Source organism: Melanostigma gelatinosum, assembly GCF_949748355.1.
Source record: "Melanostigma gelatinosum genome assembly, chromosome: 5".
NCBI lineage: Eukaryota > Metazoa > Chordata > Actinopteri > Perciformes > Zoarcidae > Melanostigma > Melanostigma gelatinosum.
This window is the reverse complement of record NC_136638.1, coordinates 17,504,551-17,530,229: the sequence shown is the minus strand read 5'-3', so window position 1 is coordinate 17,530,229 and position 25,679 is coordinate 17,504,551. Positions and strand designations below refer to the sequence as shown.

The 25,679-nt window shown below is 40.6% G+C and overlaps 1 protein-coding gene across 2 annotated transcripts in view; it reads right to left on the bottom strand.

Annotated features, from left to right (window-relative positions):
• Nucleotides 1–988: 988 nt before the first annotated feature.
• The window catches only part of ahnak (AHNAK nucleoprotein), a 37,270-nt gene continuing 12,579 nt past the window's right edge, over nt 989–25,679 (bottom strand). The window contains exons 6-7 of one of the 2 annotated variants that reach the window (XM_079268979.1): nt 16,374–25,670; nt 989–15,671 (exon numbers count right to left, since the gene is read on the bottom strand). In XM_079268979.1, the coding sequence (XP_079125105.1) occupies nt 3,975–15,671; nt 16,374–25,670 (20,994 nt within the window). In that variant the 3' untranslated portion in view covers nt 989–3,974. Of the gene's footprint in view, nt 25,671–25,679 lie in introns of both variants that reach the window. The other variant, XM_079268978.1, reaches the window with a different exon arrangement.

Genomic DNA, 25,679 nt, shown 5'->3' with positions numbered 1-25,679 from the left:
GTTGTATGCTTTTCACTTTAACTGTTAGTTGTGTTGTATTTTAAGACAGGCTATTTTGTTTATTGCACATTTTTAGATATGCAGCATCAATGGATGATATCTGGGAAACTTCTGATATGCCAAATCAGTGTTATTTTCCACATATAGATCATCCCATGAAAAACTGGAAAGAATATCTTTAAATTTTGAAATATTTGATTTGCTCATAATTCTTTTCTGTCCCAGTCAGAGTATGTAGTCGATTTTTTAAAAGGTCTATCTTGAAATCTTCTAAAATGTAACAAAGTTTACAGCCCACACTGTCATTGAAAACTTTGACGTCAGAGTCAGGTGGGCGATAAATAGCACCAACAATAACATTCTTTCCACCAGAGACACCAGAGAGCTCTAAAAAATCCTCCCTATCAGACTTCAACGTGAGATCATCCCTAATTTTGAATTCATAGTCACTGTGAATAAACAGAGATACTCCACCTCCAGATCTATTCTCTCTTACATAGTGAACTGAATTGTATTTTGGTATTTTAAAGATTTCTCTTGAGTCCTCAGTAAGCCATGTTTCTGACAGGGCAATAACTGAAAAATCATGCTTCAGTAAGGATAAATAATAAATAAATTTGTCATAATTGCTAGGAAGACTTCTTATATTCAGATGAAAAGTAGAGAATGTATTTTGTGGAGTCCAATAACCCTTCCTAGCTCACGTCACAGAGCAGGGTTTTTTTTGCCTTGCTATACTATGACTTTTTTGGACATTCTATACGATAACTTTTTTCGACATGCTATACTAGAACTTTTTTATGACCTTTTTCGACATACTATACTTTTGTATTTTTTTTAACATACTATACTATGACTTCTTTGGATATACTATTCAATGAATTGTTTATGAATTTCTGACATACTTTTAAAAATGTGGCTTTTTTTCAAAAGTTTAAATGACCTGGGTGTATGACAAGGAAGAAATCGGTCCAACACATTCTGGGTTTTCCTCATAAGTTTATTGAACTCCCAACACTGAACCAGACAAGCCAAAACCAACTTCTCTTTCACCTCTTTCATTACTTCACCCTATAACCTCTAGCCGGCTAAACAGCACCAACTAGTGCCGATATCTGCTATCAGATCATCAACTTAACACAACTGTAAATAATAAATATGTGTACACAAAATAATAGACAGCAATTCAATGTCATACTAAACAATTGTTTAAACCTGTTTCTTGGCTTTTTTTTAGAAATATGATACAATTTACTTTTTATTTGACTTCTTGACATGCTATGTGACTTTTTTCTGGCCTTTGCTATACATGCTTTACTTTGGCTTTAATCGGCAGATGACTATGACTGTTTTCGACATTCTCTTTTGGGCTTTGTTTGACAAATTAAATTATGAATTTTTTTTCTCGACATACAATATTATGGCTTTTTAAAGACTTTTGAAATGCTAAACTATATTTTGTTTCTGGATGTTTTTCAATATACTGCACAATTATAAAAAGGACTTTTTGACTTTTTTCTGGCTTTTTTTGGTCACACTAAACTTTTTTCACCATATTATAATATGACTTTTTTTAGACATACTATACAATCATTTTTATGACACTTTTCAACATACTATATTACACTTAATAATTTTTCTGACATGCTGGTCTTAGATTTTTCTGTAATTCTTTCAACATGCAACACTATGCTTTTCAACATTGTATACTATGATATTTTCTGACATTTTGCGAAGACTTAAATGATGACTCATTTTGGACATGCTATACCTTGACTTTTCTGACTTTTTTTTATATATTATTCAGCCATATTTCTGACATTTTTCAACATACTGTACTGTGACTTTTAAATCACTTTTTTCGGCATATTATATGATGACTTGTTAATTACTTTTTTCGGTATAACAACCATTTTTTCATGATTTTTTTATATGCTTCAATATGACCGTACACCGATATACTATGGCTTTTTTGTGACTTTTTTGACTTGCTATACTGACTTTTCAGACTTTTTGACATAATTTATTATGACTTAATTGTGACTTTTTTGATATACGATACTAAGACTGTTTATGACTTTTTAATAATATGCTATTCAACAAACTTCTCATAACTATTGATAACATACGTTTCCATTACTTTTTTCCAACATACTATACAATTACTTTTTTGACATAATTTACAACTACCGTATTTTATAACTTTTTTCTTCCTACTATTCTTTCACTTTTATAGCTTTTTATTGCATGCTATACCATGACTTAATGTTATATTCAACATCCTATACCATGACTTTTTATTCGTTTTTTAATTACTTTTTCATTATACTCTACTATGAATTGTTTAAGACTATTTTCAATATACTATGCTTTGACTATTTTATGAGTAATTCTGACTTTTTTATTGACTATACAATGACTTTTCCCCAACATTATCGTATGGCATTAATTCGTCTCATTATAATTTGGGATACTATACTATGATTTTAATTTTTTTACATGCTCAACTGAATTTGTTTAACATATCTACCACCGTTTATGACTTTCTTTCAACATGATATATCATGACTTTTATGAATTTTTTATGGCTTTTTTAACATATATATGAGTTTTGTGACACACATTACGATGACTTTTTTATGCCTTTTTGACATACTATGACTCAACACTGTTAATATTCACCGTAGAGAAACCGGTGCAAGGCGTGTCCAGCAAAAAATGACATTACCACTGCCTGTGCGTAGAGAGTGAAGGCTCCACAAGTGATCATGGCGCAAATGTTGTAAGTTTAAGATGTTAACGATACATAATGTAAATAACTGTTGATGACTCAATGATGACTCAAGTTGGATTGATTAATGGCTGATTGATATTGATAAAAATGTAGATAAAATGACTAATATAGAACGAAATACAGACGGACACAATCAAGTATTGCCTGTATCATATCACATGATTAAGGCACTTGCAAATACGGATTTCAGAAACCTTATACATTCTATAAATCTTTTTATTTAGTTTATTTGGCAGAATGCACACAAAAGAATAGACCCAAAGAAGCATGCCTTATCTCCATCATATCTGATCAAAACTATGCAACTCGCTATTAACACAGTTTTTTTTTTGCAAGTTTAAAAGTGACAGTTTCTTTGTGTTTTTTTTTACATTATCATAAGGTGAGTGTACAAAAGGAGAGTGACAGGAAACATAACAGGTGAGGATGGAAATGACACAGGATTGGGAAGCAAAACATGTTTAAAACAAACGAAACAATGAATATTTTTTGGAAATGTTACACAATCAGAGGATGAATAAAGTTTCTTAAAAAATGAACAGCACTTCAGATAATTGGTAGTTTCCAAACAGTGATTGTCTTTGCAAATACGGTATATAGAACACCGTTACTCTTTAGAATGGGTTATAAGGGGCCAGCTCTATGTTGCCTAAATATGCTTCTACACAGATTATATTACAAAGCTTGAAAATAAAATCATTTCATACATAAAAGAACTGGTAACTGTTTATACTCGTGTCTGGGTGTACAAACAACATCATCCTTCAAAATAACAATTGTAACTATCTGTTCTGTGCAATAAACCCCTGGATACAAATATACTACACCTGTTCATTAATAACATTCATTTAATAGCATAAAATAGGACAAAATGACAACCCTGTAATGAACTATTTGTGAAAATTTGGTGGGATGGCATGTGTTCAATAAATCTGGACTATGTACAAAAAAAACAATATTTATTACTACAATACAAATTTATCTTATTTACAGTTATAAGGGACTTTGAACAATCTCATGCACTCCTGTCTAATTACTGAAAAGAAAATTACACATAGTTGACAATATTGAGATGACTGTGTACGTGCCCTTAGGTTTTAAAGATTTATGCGTTGAAGAATTTGCCATATTAGAGTCTATTTGGGTGTACATGAAAGAGTTTAATTTACCTCATAATTTATCATTTTTTTGGTGAAACAGATAGTTCAAGTCTTGGGAACCTGAAACCACCTCTCGAACCACTGTCACTGCTGGAAGATGAAGACAATCTTGATTTTTTAGAGGGTAAATGAACACCTGCACTTGCTTCACCCTCCTCACCAAGTGACACTTCATATGAGCCCTTTGACTTTGAACCAAAACCTCCGAAGGTGCCAAACTTCAACTTGCCTTTCTTTCCTTTGACCTTGCTTCCTCCTAAGTCTAATGAAATGTCACCACTCTCAGCTTCTAAGTGACCTGAAGAAGAACTTACTGCGAGCCCCCCCTCATCACTCAGAGAAGAAGACCGATGCCTTGATTTCTTGAATAGATCCAGTGAGGCTGACTTTGCTTTAGTTGACACACTGAGCCCAGGATCACCCTCTACTTCAAATGTTCCACCTATCAGTTTCCCAGTGTTTGCCTGACTGCCTTTTCCACTTGTACTCAATTCTACCTCTGGTCCCCGAAGATCACCTGCACTACTGCCCTTTGCTTTTGATTTACCAAACATTTTTGGCATCTTTACCTTTACCTTTCCTTCTCTTTGCCTCAGTTCTGGACTGGGAACCTCAACATTTTGTGAACTGACTTGGCAACTGACAGATGGAGACTTTATATTCATTCCTCCACTAGCTGATTCAACATTTCCTCCACCTGCCTGGCCTTCCATCTGAGGCAGAGCAATACCAAATTTTGGCACCTTGATTTTGGGAAATGTTACAGTACCTTCTGGGTAATGAAGGCCACCGCTTGCACTTCCCCCTGGAACACTTGCATCAATCTCTGCACCACCTTTCACATTTATTTTTGGGCCTTTAGGATTCAATTTGACATCTGTCTCTCCCAAATGAAAATTTGGACTGTCAATACCAGAACTTGGTGATTTGATATCTAATTCCACATCAGGAAAATGAAGCTTACCAAAAAGAGGCTTCTTTACCTTTGTTCCTTTGACATGAATATTGGGTCTGTGTAAATCCAGGTCTGCTGCTGATGTTTCTATGTCTATATCAGGTTTCTTTGCCCTTCCTTTCACTTTAGGAAGTTTGAATTTCCCTTTTTTCCCCTTTACATTGACATTAATACCAGGGGCATCAAGACTTGCTTCAGTATCTGGGAGACTAATTTCTGGTTTTGAACCTTGTGCTTCAACACCAAGTTCTGGGGATTTCATTCCAAACTTAGGACCTTTGAACTTGGGAAATGTAACACCGGTCAGTCCATGATCAATAGACCCACCTGCCATAGTGATGGTGGGTACAGCAATGTTAGCATTTGGACCTCTGATATCTGCGTCCAATTTGGGCACTGATGCATCCATCGTTCCTTTGACTTTAGGCCCTTTTACTTTGATATCAAAATCAGGTGCTTTCATGTCAATGTTTCCTTTGGGAAGTTTTATATCAACGTCTGAACCCTCCACTTTTGGACCTTTGATGTTGAGTGATGGCAATGGCAATTTAGGCATTTCGAATTCACCCTTGGGCCCTTTAATATTAAACTCTGGACCTTTGACGTCAATGTCAGGTGTTTTTATGTCACCCTCAATCTTTGGAACTGACACATCGAAATCTCCCTTTATTTTGGGCCCTTTCAGACTCAAATCCCATTCGGGCAGCTTGGGTCCTGATATTGATGGCATTTTGATTGTAGGCATTTCAAATCCACTTGAGGGACCTTCGATATCAACCTGTGGACCTTTGATGTCAACGTCAGGTGATTTTATGCCTCCCTTTATCTTTGGCATTGACATATCCACATCACCTTTCATTTTGGGACCTGTCAGGTTGAAATCCACATCTGGCATGGAAAGTTTTGGTCCCGATATGCTTGGCATGTGGAATTTGGGTCCTCTGATTTTACCACTTGGACTCTCAATGTCAAAATCTGGTCCTTTGATGTCCAAGTCAGGTGTGTTTATGTCAATATCAGCTTTTGGGAGTCTTACATCAACTTCTGGCCCTTCAATGTTTGGACCCTTCAGTCCAAAGGATGGCAATTTAAATTTAGGCATTTTAAATCCTCCTTTGTGGCCATCAATGTCGATATCTGGTCCTTCAATGTCAAGTTTGGGAGCTTTGATGTCACCCTCAATCTTTGGGACTGACACATCGAAATCTCCCTTCATTTTGGGTCCTTTCAGACTCAAATCCCATTCGGGCAGCTTGGGTCCTGATATTGATGGCATTTGGAATTTGGATCCTTTCAATTTTACATCGGGGCTTTCAACATCAAAGCCCGGCCCTTTAATGTCAACATCAGGTACTTTAACATCAATGTTACCTTTGGGAAGGTTTACATCAACATCTGGAACCTCGACTTTTGGACCTGAGAAGCCAAATGATGGCATTTTGATTTTAGGCATTTCAAATCCACCTGAGGGACCTTCGATATCAGCCTGTGGACCTTTGATGTCAACGGCAGGTGATTTTATGCCTCCCTTTATCTTTGGCATTGACAGATCCACATCACCTTTCATTTTTGGACCTTTCAGTTTGAAATCCACATCTGGCATGGAAAGTTTTGGGGGTGACATGCTTGGCATGTGGAATTTGGGTCCTCTGATTTTACCACTTGGACTCTCAATGTCAAGATCTGGTCCTTTGATATCCACTTGAGGAGCATTAATGGCAATATCTGCTTTCGGGAGGCTTACATCAACTTCTGGCCCTTCAATGTTTGGACCTTTCAGTCCAAAGGATGGCAATTTAAATTTAGGCATTTTAAATCCTCTCTTGTGGCCATCAATGTCGATATCTGGTCCTTCAATGTCAAGCTTGGGAGATTTTATATCACCCTCAATCTTTGGAACTGACACATCAAAATCTCCCTTCATTTTGGGTCCTTTCAGACTCAAATCCCATTCGGGCAGCTTGGGTCCTGATATTGATGGCATTTTGAATTTGGATCCTTTCAATTTGATATCAGGGCCTTCAACATCAAAGTCCGGCCCTTTAATGTTAACATCAGGGACATCAATGTTACCTTTGGGAAGGTTTACATCAACATCTGGAACCTCGACTTTTGGACCTGTGAAGCCAAATGATGGCATTTTGATTTTAGGCATTTCAAATCCACCTGAGGGACCTTCGATATCAACCTGTGGACCTTTGATGTTAACGTCAGGTGATTTTATGCCTCCCTTTATCTTTGGCATTGACATATCCACATCACCTTTCATTATGGGACCTTTCAGGTTGAAATCCACATCTGGCATGGAAAGTTTTGGTCCCGATATGCTTGGCATGTGGAATGTGGGTCCTCTGATTTTACCACTTGGACTCTCAATGTCAAAATCTGGTCCTTTGATATCCACTTGAGGAGCATTGATGTCAATATCAGCTTTCGGGAGGCTTAGATCAACTTCTGGCCCTTCAATGTTTGGACCTTTCAGTCCAAAGGATGGCAATTTAAATTTAGGCATTTTAAATCCTCCTTTGTGGCCATCAATGTCGATATCTGGTCCTTCAATGTCAAGCTTGGGAGATTTTATATCACCCTCAATCTTTGGAACTGACACATCAAAATCTCCCTTCATTTTAGGTCCTTTCAGACTCAAATCCCATTCGGGCAGCTTGGGTCCTGATATTGATGGCATTTTGAATTTGGATCCTTTCAATTTGATATCAGGGCCTTCAACATCAAAGTCCGGCCCTTTAATGTTAACATCAGGGACATCAATGTTACCTTTGGGAAGGTTTACATCAACATCTGGAACCTCGACTTTTGGACCTGTGAAGCCAAATGATGGCATTTTGATTTTAGGCATTTCAAATCCACCTGAGGGACCTTCGATATCAGCCTGTGGACCTTTGATGTCAACGTCAGGTGATTGTATGCCTCCCTTTATCTTTGGCATTGACAGATCCACATCACCTTTCATTTTTGGACCTTTCAGTTTGAAATCCACATCTGGCATGGAAAGTTTTGGGGGTGACATGCTTGGCATGTGGAATTTGGGTCCTCTGATTTTACCACTTGGACTCTCAATGTCAAGATCTGGTCCTTTGATATCCACTTGAGGAGCATGAATGGCAATATCAGCTTTCGGGAGGCTGACATCAACTTCTGGCCCTTCAATGTTTGGACCTTTCAGTCCAAAGGATGGCAATTTAAATTTAGGCATTTTAAAACCTCTCTTGTGGCCATCAATGTCGATATCTGGTCCTTCAATGTCAAGCTTGGGAGATTTTATATCACCCTCAATCTTTGGAACTGACACATCAAAATCTCCCTTCATTTTGGGTCCTTTCAGACTCAAATCCCATTCGGGCAGCTTGGGTCCTGATATTGATGGCATTTTGATTTTAGGCATTTCAAATCCACCTGAGGGACCTTCGATATCAACCTGTGGACCTTTGATGTCAACGTCAGGTGATTTTATGCCTCCCTTTATCTTTGGCATTGACAGATCCACATCACCTTTCATTTTGGGACCTTTCAGGTTGAAATCCACATCTGGCATGGAAAGTTTTGGTCCTGTCATGCTTGGCATGTGGAATTTGGGTCCTCTGATTTTACCACTTGGACTCTCAATGTCAAAATCTGGTCCTTTGATGTCCAAGTCAGGTGTGTTTATGTCAATATCAGCTTTTGGGAGGCTCACATCAACTTCTGGCCCTTCAATGTTTGGACCTTTCAGTCCAAAGGATGGTAATTTAAATTTAGGCATTTTAAATCCTCCTTTGTGGCCATCAATGTCGATATCTGGTCCTTCAATGTCAAGCGTGGGAGATTTTATATCACCCTCAATCTTTGGAACTGACACATCAAAATCTCCCTTCATTTTGGGTCCTTTCAGACTCAAATCCCATTCGGGCAGCTTGGGTCCTGATATTGATGGCATTTTGAATTTGGATCCTTTCAATTTGATATCAGGGCTTTCAACATCAAAGTCCGGCCCTTTAATGTTAACATCAGGGACATCAATGTTACCTTTGGGAAGGTTTACATCAACATCTGGAACCTCGACTTTTGGACCTGTGAAGCCAAATGATGGCATTTTGATTTTAGGCATTTCAAATCCACCTGAGGGACCTTCAATATCAACCTGTGGACCTTTGATGTCAACGTCAGGTGATTTTATGCCTCCCTTTATCTTTGGCATTGACATATCCACATCACCTTTCATTATGGGACCTTTCAGGTTGAAATCCACATCTGGCATGGAAAGTTTTGGTCCCGATATGCTTGGCATGTGGAATTTGGGTCCTCTGATTTTACCACTTGGACTCTCAATCTCAAAATCTGGACCTTTGATATCCACTTGAGGAGCATTGATGTCAATATCAGCTTTCGGGAGGCTTAGATCAACTTCTGGCCCTTCAATGTTTGGACCTTTCAGTCCAAAGGATGGCAATTTAAATTTAGGCATTTTAAATCCTCTCTTGTGGCCATCAATGTCGATATCTGGTCCTTCAATGTCAAGCTTGGGAGATTGTATATCACCCTCAATCTTTGGAACTGACACATCAAAATCTCCCTTCATTTTGGGTCCTTTCAGACTCAAATCCCATTCGGGCAGCTTGGGTCCTGATATTGATGGCATTTTGATTTTAGGCATTTCAAATCCACCTGAGGGACCTTCGATATCAACCTGTGGACCTTTGATGTCAACGTCAGGTGATTTTATGCCTCCCTTTATCTTTGGCATTGACAGATCCACATCACCTTTCATTTTGGGACCTTTCAGGTTGAAATCCACATCTGGCATGGAAAGTTTTGGTCCTGTCATGCTTGGCATGTGGAATTTGGGTCCTCTGATTTTACCACTTGGACTCTCAATGTCAAAATCTGGTCCTTTGATGTCCAAGTCAGGTGTGTTTATGTCAATATCAGCTTTTGGGAGGCTCACATCAACTTCTGGCCCTTCAATGTTTGGACCTTTCAGTCCAAAGGATGGCAATTTAAATTTAGGCATTTTAAATCCTCCTTTGTGGCCATCAATGTCGATATCTGGTCCTTCAATGTCAAGCGTGGGAGATTTTATATCACCCTCAATCTTTGGAACTGACACATCAAAATCTCCCTTCATTTTGGGTCCTTTCAGACTCAAATCCCATTCGGGCAGCTTGGGTCCTGATATTGATGGCATTTTGATTTTAGGCATTTCAAATCCACCTGAGGGACCTTCGATATCAACCTGTGGACCTTTGATGTCAACGTCAGGTGATTTTATGCCTCCCTTTATCTTTGGCATTGACAGATCCACATCACCTTTCATTTTGGGACCTTTCAGGTTGAAATCCACATCTGGCATGGAAAGTTTTGGTCCTGTCATGCTTGGCATGTGGAATTTGGGTCCTCTGATTTTACCACTTGGACTCTCAATGTCAAAATCTGGTCCTTTGATGTCCAAGTCAGGTGTGTTTATGTCAATATCAGCTTTTGGGAGGCTCACATCAACTTCTGGCCCTTCAATGTTTGGACCTTTCAGTCCAAAGGATGGCAATTTAAATTTAGGCATTTTAAATCCTCCTTTGTGGCCATCAATGTCGATATCTGGTCCTTCAATGTCAAGCGTGGGAGATTTTATATCACCCTCAATCTTTGGAACTGACACATCAAAATCTCCCTTCATTTTGGGTCCTTTCAGACTCAAATCCCATTCGGGCAGCTTGGGTCCTGATATTGATGGCATTTTGAATTTGGATCCTTTCAATTTGATATCAGGGCCTTCAACATCAAAGTCCGGCCCTTTAATGTTAACATCAGGGACATCAATGTTACCTTTGGGAAGGTTTACATCAACATCTGGAACCTCGACTTTTGGACCTGTGAAGCCAAATGATGGCATTTTGATTTTAGGCATTTCAAATCCACCTGAGGGACCTTCGATATCAACCTGTGGACCTTTGATGTCAACGTCAGGTGATTTTATGCCTCCCTTTATCTTTGGCATTGACATATCCACATCACCTTTCATTTTGGGACCTTTCAGGTTGAAATCCACATCTGGCATGGAAAGTTTTGGTCCCGATATGCTTGGCATGTGGAATTTGGGTCCTCTGATTTTACCACTTGGACTCTCAATGTCAAAATCTGGTCCTTTGATATCCACTTGAGGAGCATTGATGTCAATATCAGCTTTCGGGAGGCTTAGATCAACTTCTGGCCCTTCAATGTTTGGACCTTTCAGTCCAAAGGATGGCAATTTAAATTTAGGCATTTTAAATCCTCCTTTGTGGCCATCAATGTCAATATCTGGTCCTTCAATGTCAAGCTTGGGAGATTTTATATCACCCTCAATCTTTGGAACTGACACATCAAAATCTCCCTTCATTTTGGGTCCTTTCAGACTCAAATCCCATTCGGGCAGCTTGGGTCCTGATATTGATGGCATTTTGAATTTGGATCCTTTCAATTTGATATCAGGGCCTTCAACATCAAAGTCCGGCCCTTTAATGTTGACATCAGGGACATCAATGTTACCTTTGGGAAGGTTTACATCAACATCTGGAACCTCGACTTTTGGACCTGTGAAGCCAAATGATGGCATTTTGATTTTAGGCATTTCAAATCCACCTGAGGGACCTTCGATATCAGCCTGTGGACCTTTGATGTCAATGGCAGGTGATTTTATGCCTCCCTTTATCTTTGGCATTGACAGATCCACATCACCTTTCATTTTTGGACCTTTCAGGTTGAAATCCACATCTGGCATGGAAAGTTTTGGGGGTGACATGCTTGGCATGTGGAATTTGGGTCCTCTGATTTTACCACTTGGACTCTCAATGTCAAGATCTGGTCCTTTGATATCCACTTGAGGAGCATTAATGTCAATATCAGCTTTCGGGAGGCTTACATCAACTTCTGGCCCTTCAATGTTTGGACCTTTCAGTCCAAAGGATGGCAATTTAAATTTAGGCATTTTAAATCCTCCCTTGTGGCCATCAATGTCGATATCTGGTCCTTCAATGTCAAGCTTGGGAGATTTTATATCACCCTCAATCTTTGGAACTGACACATCAAAATCTCCCTTCATTTTGGGTCCTTTCAGACTCAAATCCCATTCGGGCAGCTTGGGTCCTGATATTGATGGCATTTTGAATTTGGATCCTTTCAATTTGATATCAGGGCCTTCAACATCAAAGTCCGGCCCTTTAATGTTGACATCAGGGACATCAATGTTACCTTTGGGAAGGTTTACATCAACATCTGGAACCTCGACTTTTGGACCTGTGAAGCCAAATGATGGCATTTTGATTTTAGGCATTTCAAATCCACCTGAGGGACCTTCGATATCAACCTGTGGACCTTTGATGTCAACGTCAGGTGATTTTATGCCTCCCTTTATCTTTGGCATTGACATATCCACATCACCTTTCATTTTGGGACCTTTCAGGTTGAAATCCACATCTGGCATGGAAAGTTTTGGTCCCGATATGCTTGGCATGTGGAATTTGGGTCCTCTGATTTTACCACTTGGACTCTCAATGTCAAAATCTGGTCCTTTGATATCCACTTGAGGAGCATTGATGTCAATATCAGCTTTCGGGAGGCTTAGATCAACTTCTGGCCCTTCAATGTTTGGACCTTTCAGTCCAAAGGATGGCAATTTAAATTTAGGCATTTTAAATCCTCCTTTGTGGCCATCAATGTCGATATCTGGTCCTTCAATGTCAAGCTTGGGAGATTTTATATCACCCTCAATCTTTGGAACTGACACATCAAAATCTCCCTTCATTTTGGGTCCTTTCAGACTCAAATCCCATTCGGGCAGCTTGGGTCCTGATATTGATGGCATTTTGAATTTGGATCCTTTCAATTTGATATCAGGGCCTTCAACATCAAAGTCCGGCCCTTTAATGTTAACATCAGGGACATCAATGTTACCTTTGGGAAGGTTTACATCAACATCTGGAACCTCAACTTTTGGACCTGTGAAGCCAAATGATGGCATTTTGATTTTAGGCATTTCAAATCCACCTGAGGGACCTTCGATATCAGCCTGTGGACCTTTGATGTCAACGGCAGGTGATTTTATGCCTCCCTTTATCTTTGGCATTGACAGATCCACATCACCTTTCATTTTTGGACCTTTCAGGTTGAAATCCACATCTGGCATGGAAAGTTTTGGGGGTGACATGCTTGGCATGTGGAATTTGGGTCCTCTGATTTTACCACTTGGACTCTCAATGTCAAGATCTGGTCCTTTGATATCCACTTGAGGAGCATTAATGTCAATATCAGCTTTCGGGAGGCTTACATCAACTTCTGGCCCTTCAATGTTTGGACCTTTCAGTCCAAAGGATGGCAATTTAAATTTAGGCATTTTAAATCCTCCCTTGTGGCCATCAATGTCGATATCTGGTCCTTCAATGTCAAGCTTGGGAGATTTTATATCACCCTCAATCTTTGGAACTGACACATCAAAATCTCCCTTCATTTTCGGTCCTTTCAGACTCAAATCCCATTCGGGCAGCTTGGGTCCTGATATTGATGGCATTTTGAATTTGGATCCTTTCAATTTGATATCAGGGCCTTCAACATCAAAGTCCGGCCCTTTAATGTTGACATCAGGGACATCAATGTTACCTTTGGGAAGGTTTACATCAACATCTGGAACCTCGACTTTTGGACCTGTGAAGCCAAATGATGGCATTTTGATTTTAGGCATTTCAAATCCACCTGAGGGACCTTCGATATCAACCTGTGGACCTTTGATGTCAACGTCAGGTGATTTTATGCCTCCCTTTATCTTTGGCATTGACATATCCACATCACCTTTCATTTTGGGACCTTTCAGGTTGAAATCCACATCTGGCATGGAAAGTTTTGGTCCCGATATGCTTGGCATGTGGAATTTGGGTCCTCTGATTTTACCACTTGGACTCTCAATGTCAAAATCTGGTCCTTTGATATCCACTTGAGGAGCATTGATGTCAATATCAGCTTTCGGGAGGCTTAGATCAACTTCTGGCCCTTCAATGTTTGGACCTTTCAGTCCAAAGGATGGCAATTTAAATTTAGGCATTTTAAATCCTCCTTTGTGGCTATCAATGTCGATATCTGGTCCTTCAATGTCAAGCTTGGGAGATTTTATATCACCCTCAATCTTTGGAACTGACACATCAAAATCTCCCTTCATTTTGGGTCCTTTCAGACTCAAATCCCATTCGGGCAGCTTGGGTCCTGATATTGATGGCATTTTGAATTTGGATCCTTTCAATTTGATATCAGGGCCTTCAACATCAAAGTCCGGCCCTTTAATGTTAACATCAGGGACATCAATGTTACCTTTGGGAAGGTTTACATCAACATCTGGAACCTCAACTTTTGGACTTGTGAAGCCAAATGATGGCATTTTGATTTTAGGCATTTCAAATCCACCTGAGGGACCTTCGATATCAGCCTGTGGACCTTTGATGTCAACGGCAGGTGATTTTATGCCTCCCTTTATCTTTGGCATTGACAGATCCACATCACCTTTCATTTTTGGACCTTTCAGGTTGAAATCCACATCTGGCATGGAAAGTTTTGGGGGTGACATGCTTGGCATGTGGAATTTGGGTCCTCTGATTTTACCACTTGGACTCTCAATGTCAAGATCTGGTCCTTTGATATCCACTTGAGGAGCATTAATGTCAATATCAGCTTTCGGGAGGCTTACATCAACTTCTGGCCCTTCAATGTTTGGACCTTTCAGTCCAAAGGATGGCAATTTAAATTTAGGCATTTTAAATCCTCCCTTGTGGCCATCAATGTCGATATCTGGTCCTTCAATGTCAAGCTTGGGAGATTTTATATCACCCTCAATCTTTGGAACTGACACATCAAAATCTCCCTTCATTTTGGGTCCTTTCAGACTCAAATCCCATTCGGGCAGCTTGGGTCCGGATATTGATGGCATTTTGAATTTGGATCCTTTCAATTTGATATCAGGGCCTTCAACATCAAAGTCCGGCCCTTTAATGTTGACATCAGGGACATCAATGTTACCTTTGGGAAGGTTTACATCAACATCTGGAACCTCGACTTTTGGACCTGTGAAGCCAAATGATGGCATTTTGATTTTAGGCATTTCAAATCCACCTGAGGGACCTTCGATATCAACCTGTGGACCTTTGATGTCAACGTCAGGTGATTTTATGCCTCCCTTTATCTTTGGCATTGACATATCCACATCACCTTTCATTTTGGGACCTTTCAGGTTGATATCCACATCTGGCATGGAAAGTTTTGGTCCCGATATGCTTGGCATGTGGAATTTGGGTCCTCTGATTTTACCACTTGGACTCTCAATGTCAAAATCTGGTCCTTTGATATCCACTTGAGGAGCATTGATGTCAATATCAGCTTTCGGGAGGCTTAGATCAACTTCTGGCCCTTCAATGTTTGGACCTTTCAGTCCAAAGGATGGCAATTTAAATTTAGGCATTTTAAATCCTCCTTTGTGGCCATCAATGTCGATATCTGGTCCTTCAATGTCAAGCTTGGGAGATTTTATATCACCCTCAATCTTTGGAACTGACACATCAAAATCTCCCTTCATTTTGGGTCCTTTCAGACTCAAATCCCATTCGGGCAGCTTGGGTCCTGATATTGATGGCATTTTGAATTTGGATCCTTTCAATTTGATATCAGGGCCTTCAACATCAAAGTCCGGCCCTTTAATGTTAACATCAGGGACATCAATGTTACCTTTGGGAAGGTTTACATCAACATCTGGAACCTCAACTTTTGGACCTGTGAAGCCAAATGATGGCATTTTGATTTTAGGCATTTCAAATCCACCTGAGGGACCTTCGATATCAGCCTGTGGACCTTTGATGTCAACGGCAGGTGATTTTATGCCTCCCTTTATCTTTGGCATTGACAGATCCACATCACCTTTCATTTTTGGACCTTTCAGGTTGAAATCCACATCTGGCATGGAAAGTTTTGGGGTTGACATGCTTGGCATGTGGAATTTGGGTCCTCTGATTTTACCACTTGGACTCACAATGTCAAGATCTGGTCCTTTGATATCCACTTGAGGAGCATTAATGTCAATATCAGCTTTCGGGAGGCTTACATCAACTTCTGGCCCTTCAATGTTTGGACCTTTCAGTCCAAAGGATGGCAATTTAAATTTAGGCATATTAAATCCTCCCTTGTGGCCATCAATGTCGATATCTGGTCCTTCAATGTCAAGCTTGGGAGATTTTATATCACCCTCAATCTTTGGAACTGACACATCAAAATCTCCCTTCATTTTGGGTCCTTTCAGACTCAAATCCCATTCGGGCAGCTTGGGTCCTGATATTGATGGCATTTTGAATTTGGATCCTTTCAATTTGATATCAGGGCCTTCAACATCAATGTCCGGCCCTTTAATGTTGACATCAGGGACATCAATGTTACCTTTGGGAAGGTTTACATCAACATCTGGAACCTCGACTTTTGGACCTGTGAAGCCAAATGATGGCATTTTGATTTTAGGCATTTCAAATCCACCTGAGGGACCTTCGATATCAACCTGTGGACCTTTGATGTCAACGTCAGGTGATTTTATGCCTCCCTTTATCTTTGGCATTGACATATCCACATCACCTTTCATTTTGGGACCTTTCAGGTTGAAATCCACATCTGGCATGGAAAGTTTTGGTCCCGATATGCTTGGCATGTGGAATTTGGGTCCTCTGATTTTACCACTTGGACTCTCAATGTCAAGATCTGGTCCTTTGATATCCACTTGAGGAGCATTAATGTCAATATCAGCTTTCGGGAGGCTTACATCAACTTCTGGCCCTTCAATGTTTGGACCTTTCAGTCCAAAGGATGGCAATTTAAATTTAGGCATTTTAAATCCTCCATTGTGGCCATCAATGTCGATATCTGGTCCTTCAATGTCAAGCTTGGGAGATTTTATATCACCCTCAATCTTTGGAACTGACACATCAAAATCTCCCTTCATTTTGGGTCCTTTCAGACTCAAATCCCATTCGGGCAGCTTGGGTCCTGATATTGATGGCATTTTGAATTTGGATCCTTTCAATTTGATATCAGGGCCTTCAACATCAAAGTCCGGCCCTTTAATGTTGACATCAGGGACATCAATGTTACCTTTGGGAAGGTTTACATCAACATCTGGAACCTCGACTTTTGGACCTGTGAAGCCAAATGATGGCATTTTGATTTTAGGCATTTCAAATCCACCTGAGGGACCTTCGATATCAACCTGTGGACCTTTGATGTCAACGTCAGGTGATTTTATGCCTCCCTTTATCTTTGGCATTGACATATCCACATCACCTTTCATTTTGGGACCTTTCAGGTTGAAATCCACATCTGGCATGGAAAGTTTTGGGGGTGACATGCTTGGCATGTGGAATTTGGGTCCTCTGATTTTACCACTTGGACTCTCAATGTCAAGATCTGGTCCTTTGATATCCAAGTCAGGTGTGTTTATGTCAATATCAGCTTTTGGGAGGCTGACATCAACGTCTGGCCCTTCAACATTTGGACCTTTCAGTCCAAAGGATGGCAATTTAAATGTAGGCATTTTAAATCCTCCCTTGTGGCCATCAATGTCGATATCTGGTCCTTCAATGTCAAGCTTGGGAGATTTTATGTCACCCTCAATCTTTGGAACTGACACATCGAAATCTCCCTTCATTTTGGGTCCTTTCAGACTCAAATCCCATTCGGGCAGCTTGGGTCCTGATATTGATGGCATTTTGATTTTAGGCATTTCAAATCCACCTTTGGGACCTTCAACATCAACCTTTGGACCTTTGATGTCAACTTCCGGTATTTTTATGTCTCCTATCTCTGGAGGTGACATATCCAAATCACCTTTGAGTTTGGGACTTTGCAGATTGAAATCTACATCTGGTATGGACATTTTTGGTCCTGAGGTTGTTGGCATTTTGAGTTTTGGTCCCTTGACTTTTACATCCGGAATCTCAATTTGAACACCTCGTCTTTCAATGTCCACATTGGGACTCTTTATGTCAATGCCAGCTTTGGGAAGATTAATGTCAACTTCTGGCATTTCAACCTTTGGGGCTTTGAACCCAAATTTTGGCATCTTGAATTTTGATCCTTTAGTTTTCGAACCAGTCAACCCAAGGTCAAGATCAAGGTGTTCAGAGCTACCAGTCTTCCCTTTGATGCTGATATCCCCTTTTGCCGTTTCCACATCAGTTTCTGGTGCCTTTATCTTTGGGCTCTTGAAACCAAACTTTGGCATTTTGAATTTAGATTTCTTCGTGCCAATTTCTGGAACGTCAATTGCAAGATCTGGACCCTCAAATTCAGCTTTTGGTCGTTGAATATCCGCTTTCAAATCACCTTTCAACTTTGGCCCCTTCAGATTGATGTCAACATCTGGAAATGATATTTTTGGTGGAGATATTTTTGGTAACTGCACCTTTGGTCCACTTTCAAAATTGACGTTAGAACCTTTGATGTCAATCTCAGGTGTTTTCATGTCTCCCTCAATCTTTGGAGTGGCCATATCTCCCTTTATCTTGGGACCTTTCAGACTCAAATCCCATTCAGGCAGCTTGGGTCCTGATATTGATGGCATTTGGAATTTGGATCCTTTCAATTTTATATCAGGGCCTTCAACATCAAAGTCCAGCCCTTTAATGTTAACATCAGGGACATCAATGTTACCTTTGGGAAGGTTTACATCAACATCTGGAACCTCGACTTTTGGACCTGTGAAGCCAAATGATGGCATTTTGATTTTAGGCATTTCAAATCCACCTGAGGGACCTTCAATATCAACCTGTGGACCTTTGATGTCAACGTCAGGTGATTTTATGCCTCCCTTTATCTTTGGCATTGACATATCGACATCACCTTTCATTTTTGGACCTTTCAGCTTGAAATCCATATCTGGCATGGAAAGTTTTGGTCCTGAAATGCTTGGCATGTGGAATTTGGGTCCTCTGATTTTACCACTTGGACTCTCAATGTCAAGATCTGGTCCTTTGATATCCACGTGAGGAGCATTAATGTCAATATCAGCTTTCGGGAGGCTTAGATCAACTTCTGGCCCTTCAATGTTTGGACCTTTCAGTCCAAAGGATGGCACTTTAAATTTAGGCATTTTAAATCCTCCTTTGTGGCCATCAATGTCGATATCTGGTCCTTCAATGTCAAGCTTGGGAGCTTTTATTTCACCTTCAATCTTTGGAACTGACACATCGAAATCTCCCTTCATTTTGGGTCCTTTCAGACTCAAATCCCATTCGGGCAGCTTGGGTCCTGATATTGATGGCATTTGGAATTTGGATCCTTTCAATTTCATATCAGGGCCTTCAACTTCAAAGTCCGGCCCTTTAATGTTAACATCAGGGACATCAATGTTACCTTTGGGAAGGTTTACATCAACATCTGGAACCTCGACTTTTGGACCTGTGAAGCCAAATGATGGCATTTTGATTTTAGGCATTTCAAATCCACCTGAGGGACCTTCAATATCAACCTGTGGACCTTTGATGTCAATGTCAGGTGATTTTATGCCTCCCTTTATCTTTGGCATTGACATATCGACATCACCTTTCATTTTTGGACCTTTCAGCTTGAAATCCATATCTGGCATGGAAAGTTTTGGTCCTGAAATGCTTGGCATGTGGAATTTGGATCCTCTGATTTTACCACTTGGACTCTCAATGTCAAGATCTGGTCCTTTGATATCCACATGAGGAGCATTAATGTCAATATCAGCTTTCGGGAGGCTTAGATCAACTTCTGGCCCTTCAATGTTTGGACCTTTCAGTCCAAAGGATGGCACTTTAAATTTAGGCATTTTAAATCCTCCTTTGTGGCCATCAATGTCGATATCTGGTCCTTCAATGTCAAGCTTGGGAGCTTTTATTTCACCTTCAATCTTTGGAACTGACACATCGAAATCTCCCTTCATTTTGGGTCCTTTCAGACTCAAATCCCATTCGGGCAGCTTCGGTCCTGATATTGATGGCATTTGGAATTTGGATCCTTTCAATTTCATATCAGGGCCTTCAACTTCAAAGTCCGGCCCTTTAATGTTAACATCAGGGACATCAGTGTTACCTTTGGGAAGGTTTACATCAACATCTGGAACCTCGACTTTTGGACCTGTGATGCCAAATGATGGCATTTTGATTTTAGGCATTTCAAATCCACCTGAGGGACCTTCAATATCAACCTGTGGACCTTTGATGTCAACGTCAGGTGATTTTATGCCTCCCTTTATCTTTGGCATTGACATATCGACATCACCTTTCATTTTTGGACCTTTCAGCTTGAAATCCATATCTGGCATGGAAAGTTTTGGTCCTGAAATGCTTGGCATGTGGAATTTGGGTCCTCTGATTTTACCACTTGGACTCTCAATGTCAAGATCTGGTCCTTTGATATCCACGTGAGGAGCATTAATGTCAATATCAGCTTTCGGGAGGCTTAGATCAACTTCTGGCCCTTCAATGTTTGGACCTTTCAGTCCAAAGGATGGCACTTTAAATTTAGGCATTTTAAATCCTCCTTTGTGGCCATCAATGTCGATATCTGGTCCTTCAATGTCAAGCTTGGGAGCTTTTATTTCACCTTCAATCTTTGGAACTGACACATCGAAATCTCCCTTCATTTTGGGTCCTTTCAGACTCAAATCCCATTCGGGCAGCTTGGGTCCTGATATTGATGGCATTTGGAATTTGGATCCTTTCAATTTCATATCAGGGCCTTCAACTTCAAAGTCCGGCCCTTTAATGTTAACATCAGGGACATCAATGTTACCTTTGGGAAGGTTTACATCAACATCTGGAACCTCGACTTTTGGACCTGTGAAGCCAAATGATGGCATTTTGATTTTAGGCATTTCAAATCCACCTGAGGGACCTTCAATATCAACCTGTGGACCTTTGACGTCAACGTCAGGTGATTTTATGCCTCCCTTTATCTTTGGTATTGACATATCGACATCACCTTTCATTTTTGGACCTTTCAGCTTGAAATCCATATCTGGCATGGAAAGTTTTGGTCCTGAAATGCTTGGCATGTGGAATTTTGGTCCTCTGATTTTACCACTTGGACTCTCAATGTCAAGATCTGGTCCTTTGATATCCATGTGAGGAGCATTAATGTCAATATCAGCTTCCGGGAGGCTTAGATCAACTTCTGGCCCTTCAATGTTTGGACCTTTCAGTCCAAAGGATGGCACTTTAAATTTAGGCATTTTAAATCCTCCTTTGTGGCCATCAATGTCGATATCTGGTCCTTCAATGTCAAGCTTGGGAGCTTTTATTTCACCTTCAATCTTTGGAACTGACACATCGAAATCTCCCTTCATTTTGGGTCCTTTCAGACTCAAATCCCATTCGGGCAGCTTGGGTCCTGATATTGATGGCATTTGGAATTTGGATCCTTTCAATTTCATATCAGGGCCTTCAACTTCAAAGTCCGGCCCTTTAATGTTAACATCAGGGACATCAATGTTACCTTTGGGAAGGTTTACATCAACATCTGGAACCTCGACTTTTGGACCTGTGAAGCCAAATGATGGCATTTTGATTTTAGGCATTTCAAATCCACCTGAGGGACCTTCAATATCAACCTGTGGACCTTTGATGTCAACGTCAGGTGATTTTATGCCTCCCTTTATCTTTGGCATTGACATGTCGACATCACCTTTCATTTTTGGACCTTTCAGCTTGAAATCCATATCTGGCATGGAAAGTTTTGGTCCTGAAATGCTTGGCATGTGGAATTTTGGTCCTCTGATTTTACCACTTGGACTCTCAATGTCAAGATCTGGTCCTTTGATATCCATGTGAGGAGCATTAATGTCAATATCAGCTTCCGGGAGGCTTAGATCAACTTCTGGCCCTTCAATGTTTGGACCTTTCAGTCCAAAGGATGGCACTTTAAATTTAGGCATTTTAAATCCTCCTTTGTGGCCATCAATGTCGATATCTGGTCCTTCAATGTCAAGCTTGGGAGCTTTTATTTCACCTTCAATCTTTGGAACTGACACATCGAAATCTCCCTTCATTTTGGGTCCTTTCAGACTCAAATCCCATTCGGGCAGCTTGGGTCCTGATATTGATGGCATTTGGAATTTGGATCCTTTCAATTTCATATCAGGGCCTTCAACTTCAATGTCCGGCCCTTTAATGTTAACATCAGGGACATCAATGTTACCTTTGGGAAGGTTTACATCAACATCTGGAACCTCGACTTTTGGACCTGTGAAGCCAAATGATGGCATTTTGATTTTAGGCATTTCAAATCCACCTGAGGGACCTTCAATATCAACCTGTGGACCTTTGATGTCAACGTCAGGTGATTTTATGCCTCCCTTTATCTTTGGCATTGACATATCGACATCACCTTTCATTTTTGGACCTTTCAGCTTGAAATCCATATCTGGCATGGAAAGTTTTGGTCCTGAAATGCTTGGCATGTGGAATTTTGGTCCTCTGATTTTACCACTTGGACTCTCAATGTCAAGATCTGGTCCTTTGATATCCACGTGAGGAGCATTAATGTCAATATCAGCTTCCGGGAGGCTTAGATCAACTTCTGGCCCTTCAATGTTTGGACCTTTCAGTCCAAAGGATGGCACTTTAAATTTAGGCATTTTAAATCCTCCTTTGTGGCCATCAATGTCGATATCTGGTCCTTCAATGTCAAGCTTGGGAGCTTTTATTTCACCTTCAATCTTTGGAACTGACACATCGAAATCTCCCTTCATTTTGGGTCCTTTCAGACTCAAATCCCATTCGGGCAGCTTGGGTCCTGATATTGATGGCATTTGGAATTTGGATCCTTTCAATTTCATATCAGGGCCTTCAACTTCAAAGTCCGGCCCTTTAATGTCAACATCAGGTACTTTAACATCAATGTTACCTTTGGGAAGGTTTACATCAACATCTGGAACCTCCACTTTTGGACCTTTGAAGCCAAATGATGGCATTTTGATTTTTGGCATTTCAATCCCACCCTTTTGCCCTTTAATATCAAGCTCTGGACAATCCAGGCCTCGAACGTCAATTTCTGGAGCATTAATGTCTTTTTCGGGCATTTTCACATCAATGTTATCTTTGGGAATGTTAAAATCGACATCCGGACCTTCTACTTTTGGAGCTTTAATGCCAAATGATGGAACTTTGATTTTAGGCATTTTAAATCCACCTTTGTGGCCTCCAATGTCAACTTCTGCTCCTTCGATACCCAAATCAGGAGCTTTTAGATTAGCTTCAATCTTTGAAACTGAAACATCCACATCCCTATTGACCTTCGGACCTTTTAGTTTGATATCAAAATCTGCCATCTTTGGTGCTTTTACGGATGGTATCTTGATGTTGGGTCCTTTCATTTCTACATCAGGGCCTTCAATGTCGAACTTTTGCACTTTAATGTCAACAACAGGTGCTTTAATGTCAATGTCCGCCTTTGGGAGGTTAATATTAACATCTGGATCTTCAACCTTTGCACCTTTCAAGCCGAATGATGAGATTTTGATCTTAGGCATTTCAAATCCACCCTTTGGCCCCTCAATATTGACCTCTGGAACTTTAACATCAACATCAGGTGTTTTTATGTCTCCCTCTATCTTTGGAGCGGACACATCAACTTCACCTTTGAGTTTTGGACCTCTCAGATGGAAATCCACATTTGGCATAGAGATTTTTGGTCCTGATATGGTTGGCATGTTGAATTTGTCTCCTTTTACTGTTGCATTCGGTCCTTCAATGTCAACATCAGGTGCTTTCACATCAATGTTTAGATCCACATCTGGACCCTCCACTTCTTGACCTTTAATGTTAAAGGATGGCATCTTGATTTTAGGCATTTCAAATCCATCCTTTGGCCCTTCATTACCAACCTGTGGTCCTTTGATGTCAACTTTGGGTGCGTTCATGTCAATGTTTGCTCTCGGAAGGTTTGTAGCAACATCTGGACCTTCAGCCTTTTGACCTTTCAAGCCAATTGATGGGATTTTAATTTTAGGCATTTCAAATCCACCTTTTGGACATTCAATATCAACCTGTGGACCTTTTATGTCTACTGCAGGTGCTGTTATGTCTCCTTTAATCTTTGGTCCGGACAAAGCCACACCACCTTCAAGTTTCTGACCTTTCAGATCAATGGACGGCATTGTAAATTTTGAACGGTTGAATCCACCTTTTGGTCCCTCAAGGTCAATATTCACTTTGGGAGCTTGTATGTCTACATCTGGGCTTTCAACTTTAACTTTGGATGCTTTAAAGTCAACCCCAGAAGTTTTTACATCAACTTTTGTTCCCTTGGCCCCAGATGATGGTATCTTTATCTGAGGCATTTTTAAATCTCCTTCTTTCGTCTCAATATTCATAGCTGGAACTTTAGTGTCCATTTTGGGTGGCTTCATTTCTCCCTCAGTCTTTTCCACTGTTAAATCAATATTTCCCCCTACCCCTAGACCCTTTGTATCTGGCCGAGATAAAGATAGAACAGACGTTTCCATTTTGTATTTGATATCACTCATTGGTACTTTGGTTTGAATGCTAGAGCTGATTTCAGGTGCTTTGAACTCTGCCTCTGGAAGTCTTACATTGACGACTGGTCCTGCAATGTTAGTACTAGAACCTTTGATCTCCATATCTTTACCTTTGATAGCTAGTTCTGGTTTCCACACCTTTTCATGTGTTACAGGTACTGACATACCTGCATCACCACTGAGTTTAACTTCAACCCTATTTCCCTCTTCCTTATTTCCTTTTATTCCAAAGACAGGCATCTTGAATGTTTTTATGCCACTCACAGTCCCCTCATTTTTATACCCTGGAACTTCAGTGTCTATTCCAGGTGCTTTTATTCCTCCCTTTGTGCTTGGCAGGCTGACATCAACCTCACCTTTTAACTTTGAACCCTTAATGTTGACATTGTCACCTGCCATTGAAATCTTGCCTGGCCCTGAGGAATAACCTGTGGAAACATTGCCAACTGTTATTGCTGTTCCTCCTAGTCTGCTGCCTGATCCCTTTGCCTGCGGGTGACTGATGGTAGTTTCAGATACCTTCATCTTTGTCCTCTCACCTAAACTGGTGTCAATACTTCCCTCTTGTGTTTTATCCATGGATGAAGTCAAAATCTGCATGCTTTTTCCTGGTAAAGAAAGACCAATAGACCCTCCGTTCTCATCAGTTGAGGTTACTTCTGCACCTCCCAACCCTCCTATTGTAACACCTCCACTACCAGTGTTTGTGCTGTCTCTTAGTGTCATGCTTGTTCCTGACATCTGAATGCTGCCATCACCTTGCTCCCCACTCCCTCTTGAGATCTCAAAGCTCCTCTGACTTTCTACCTCTCTTGTAGTTGTGACCTGAACGTTCCCACTGCCCCATCCTGTCTCTGTGGAGCTAACTTGTGGCCCAGTGTAAGAGACCTTACTTGACTCAAAAACTCCCTCCTCTGACCCCACTTTACCTGAAGGGCTGCCTTGGAAGAATTGTCTACGAGGAGAGCCATCACCAGATTCGTGCCTTAGCCCCTTAAACTCTGGGTTTGAAAGTTCAAGTTGCTCACTTATGCCACCCGGCATATCCACTGTGTAGGTGGTGATGCGGCGGGTGACGGTCGTAATTGTGCTGCCATCGTTGCTTGTGCTGCTATGCCGCTCTGTGCGAACATCTACTCCCTCTGCAAGGTCTTCAGACTTCAGCCTTGGTTTTATCTTCTTTGAAAATATTCTCCTATAGTCCTCATCCTCCCCACTCTGTAGAAA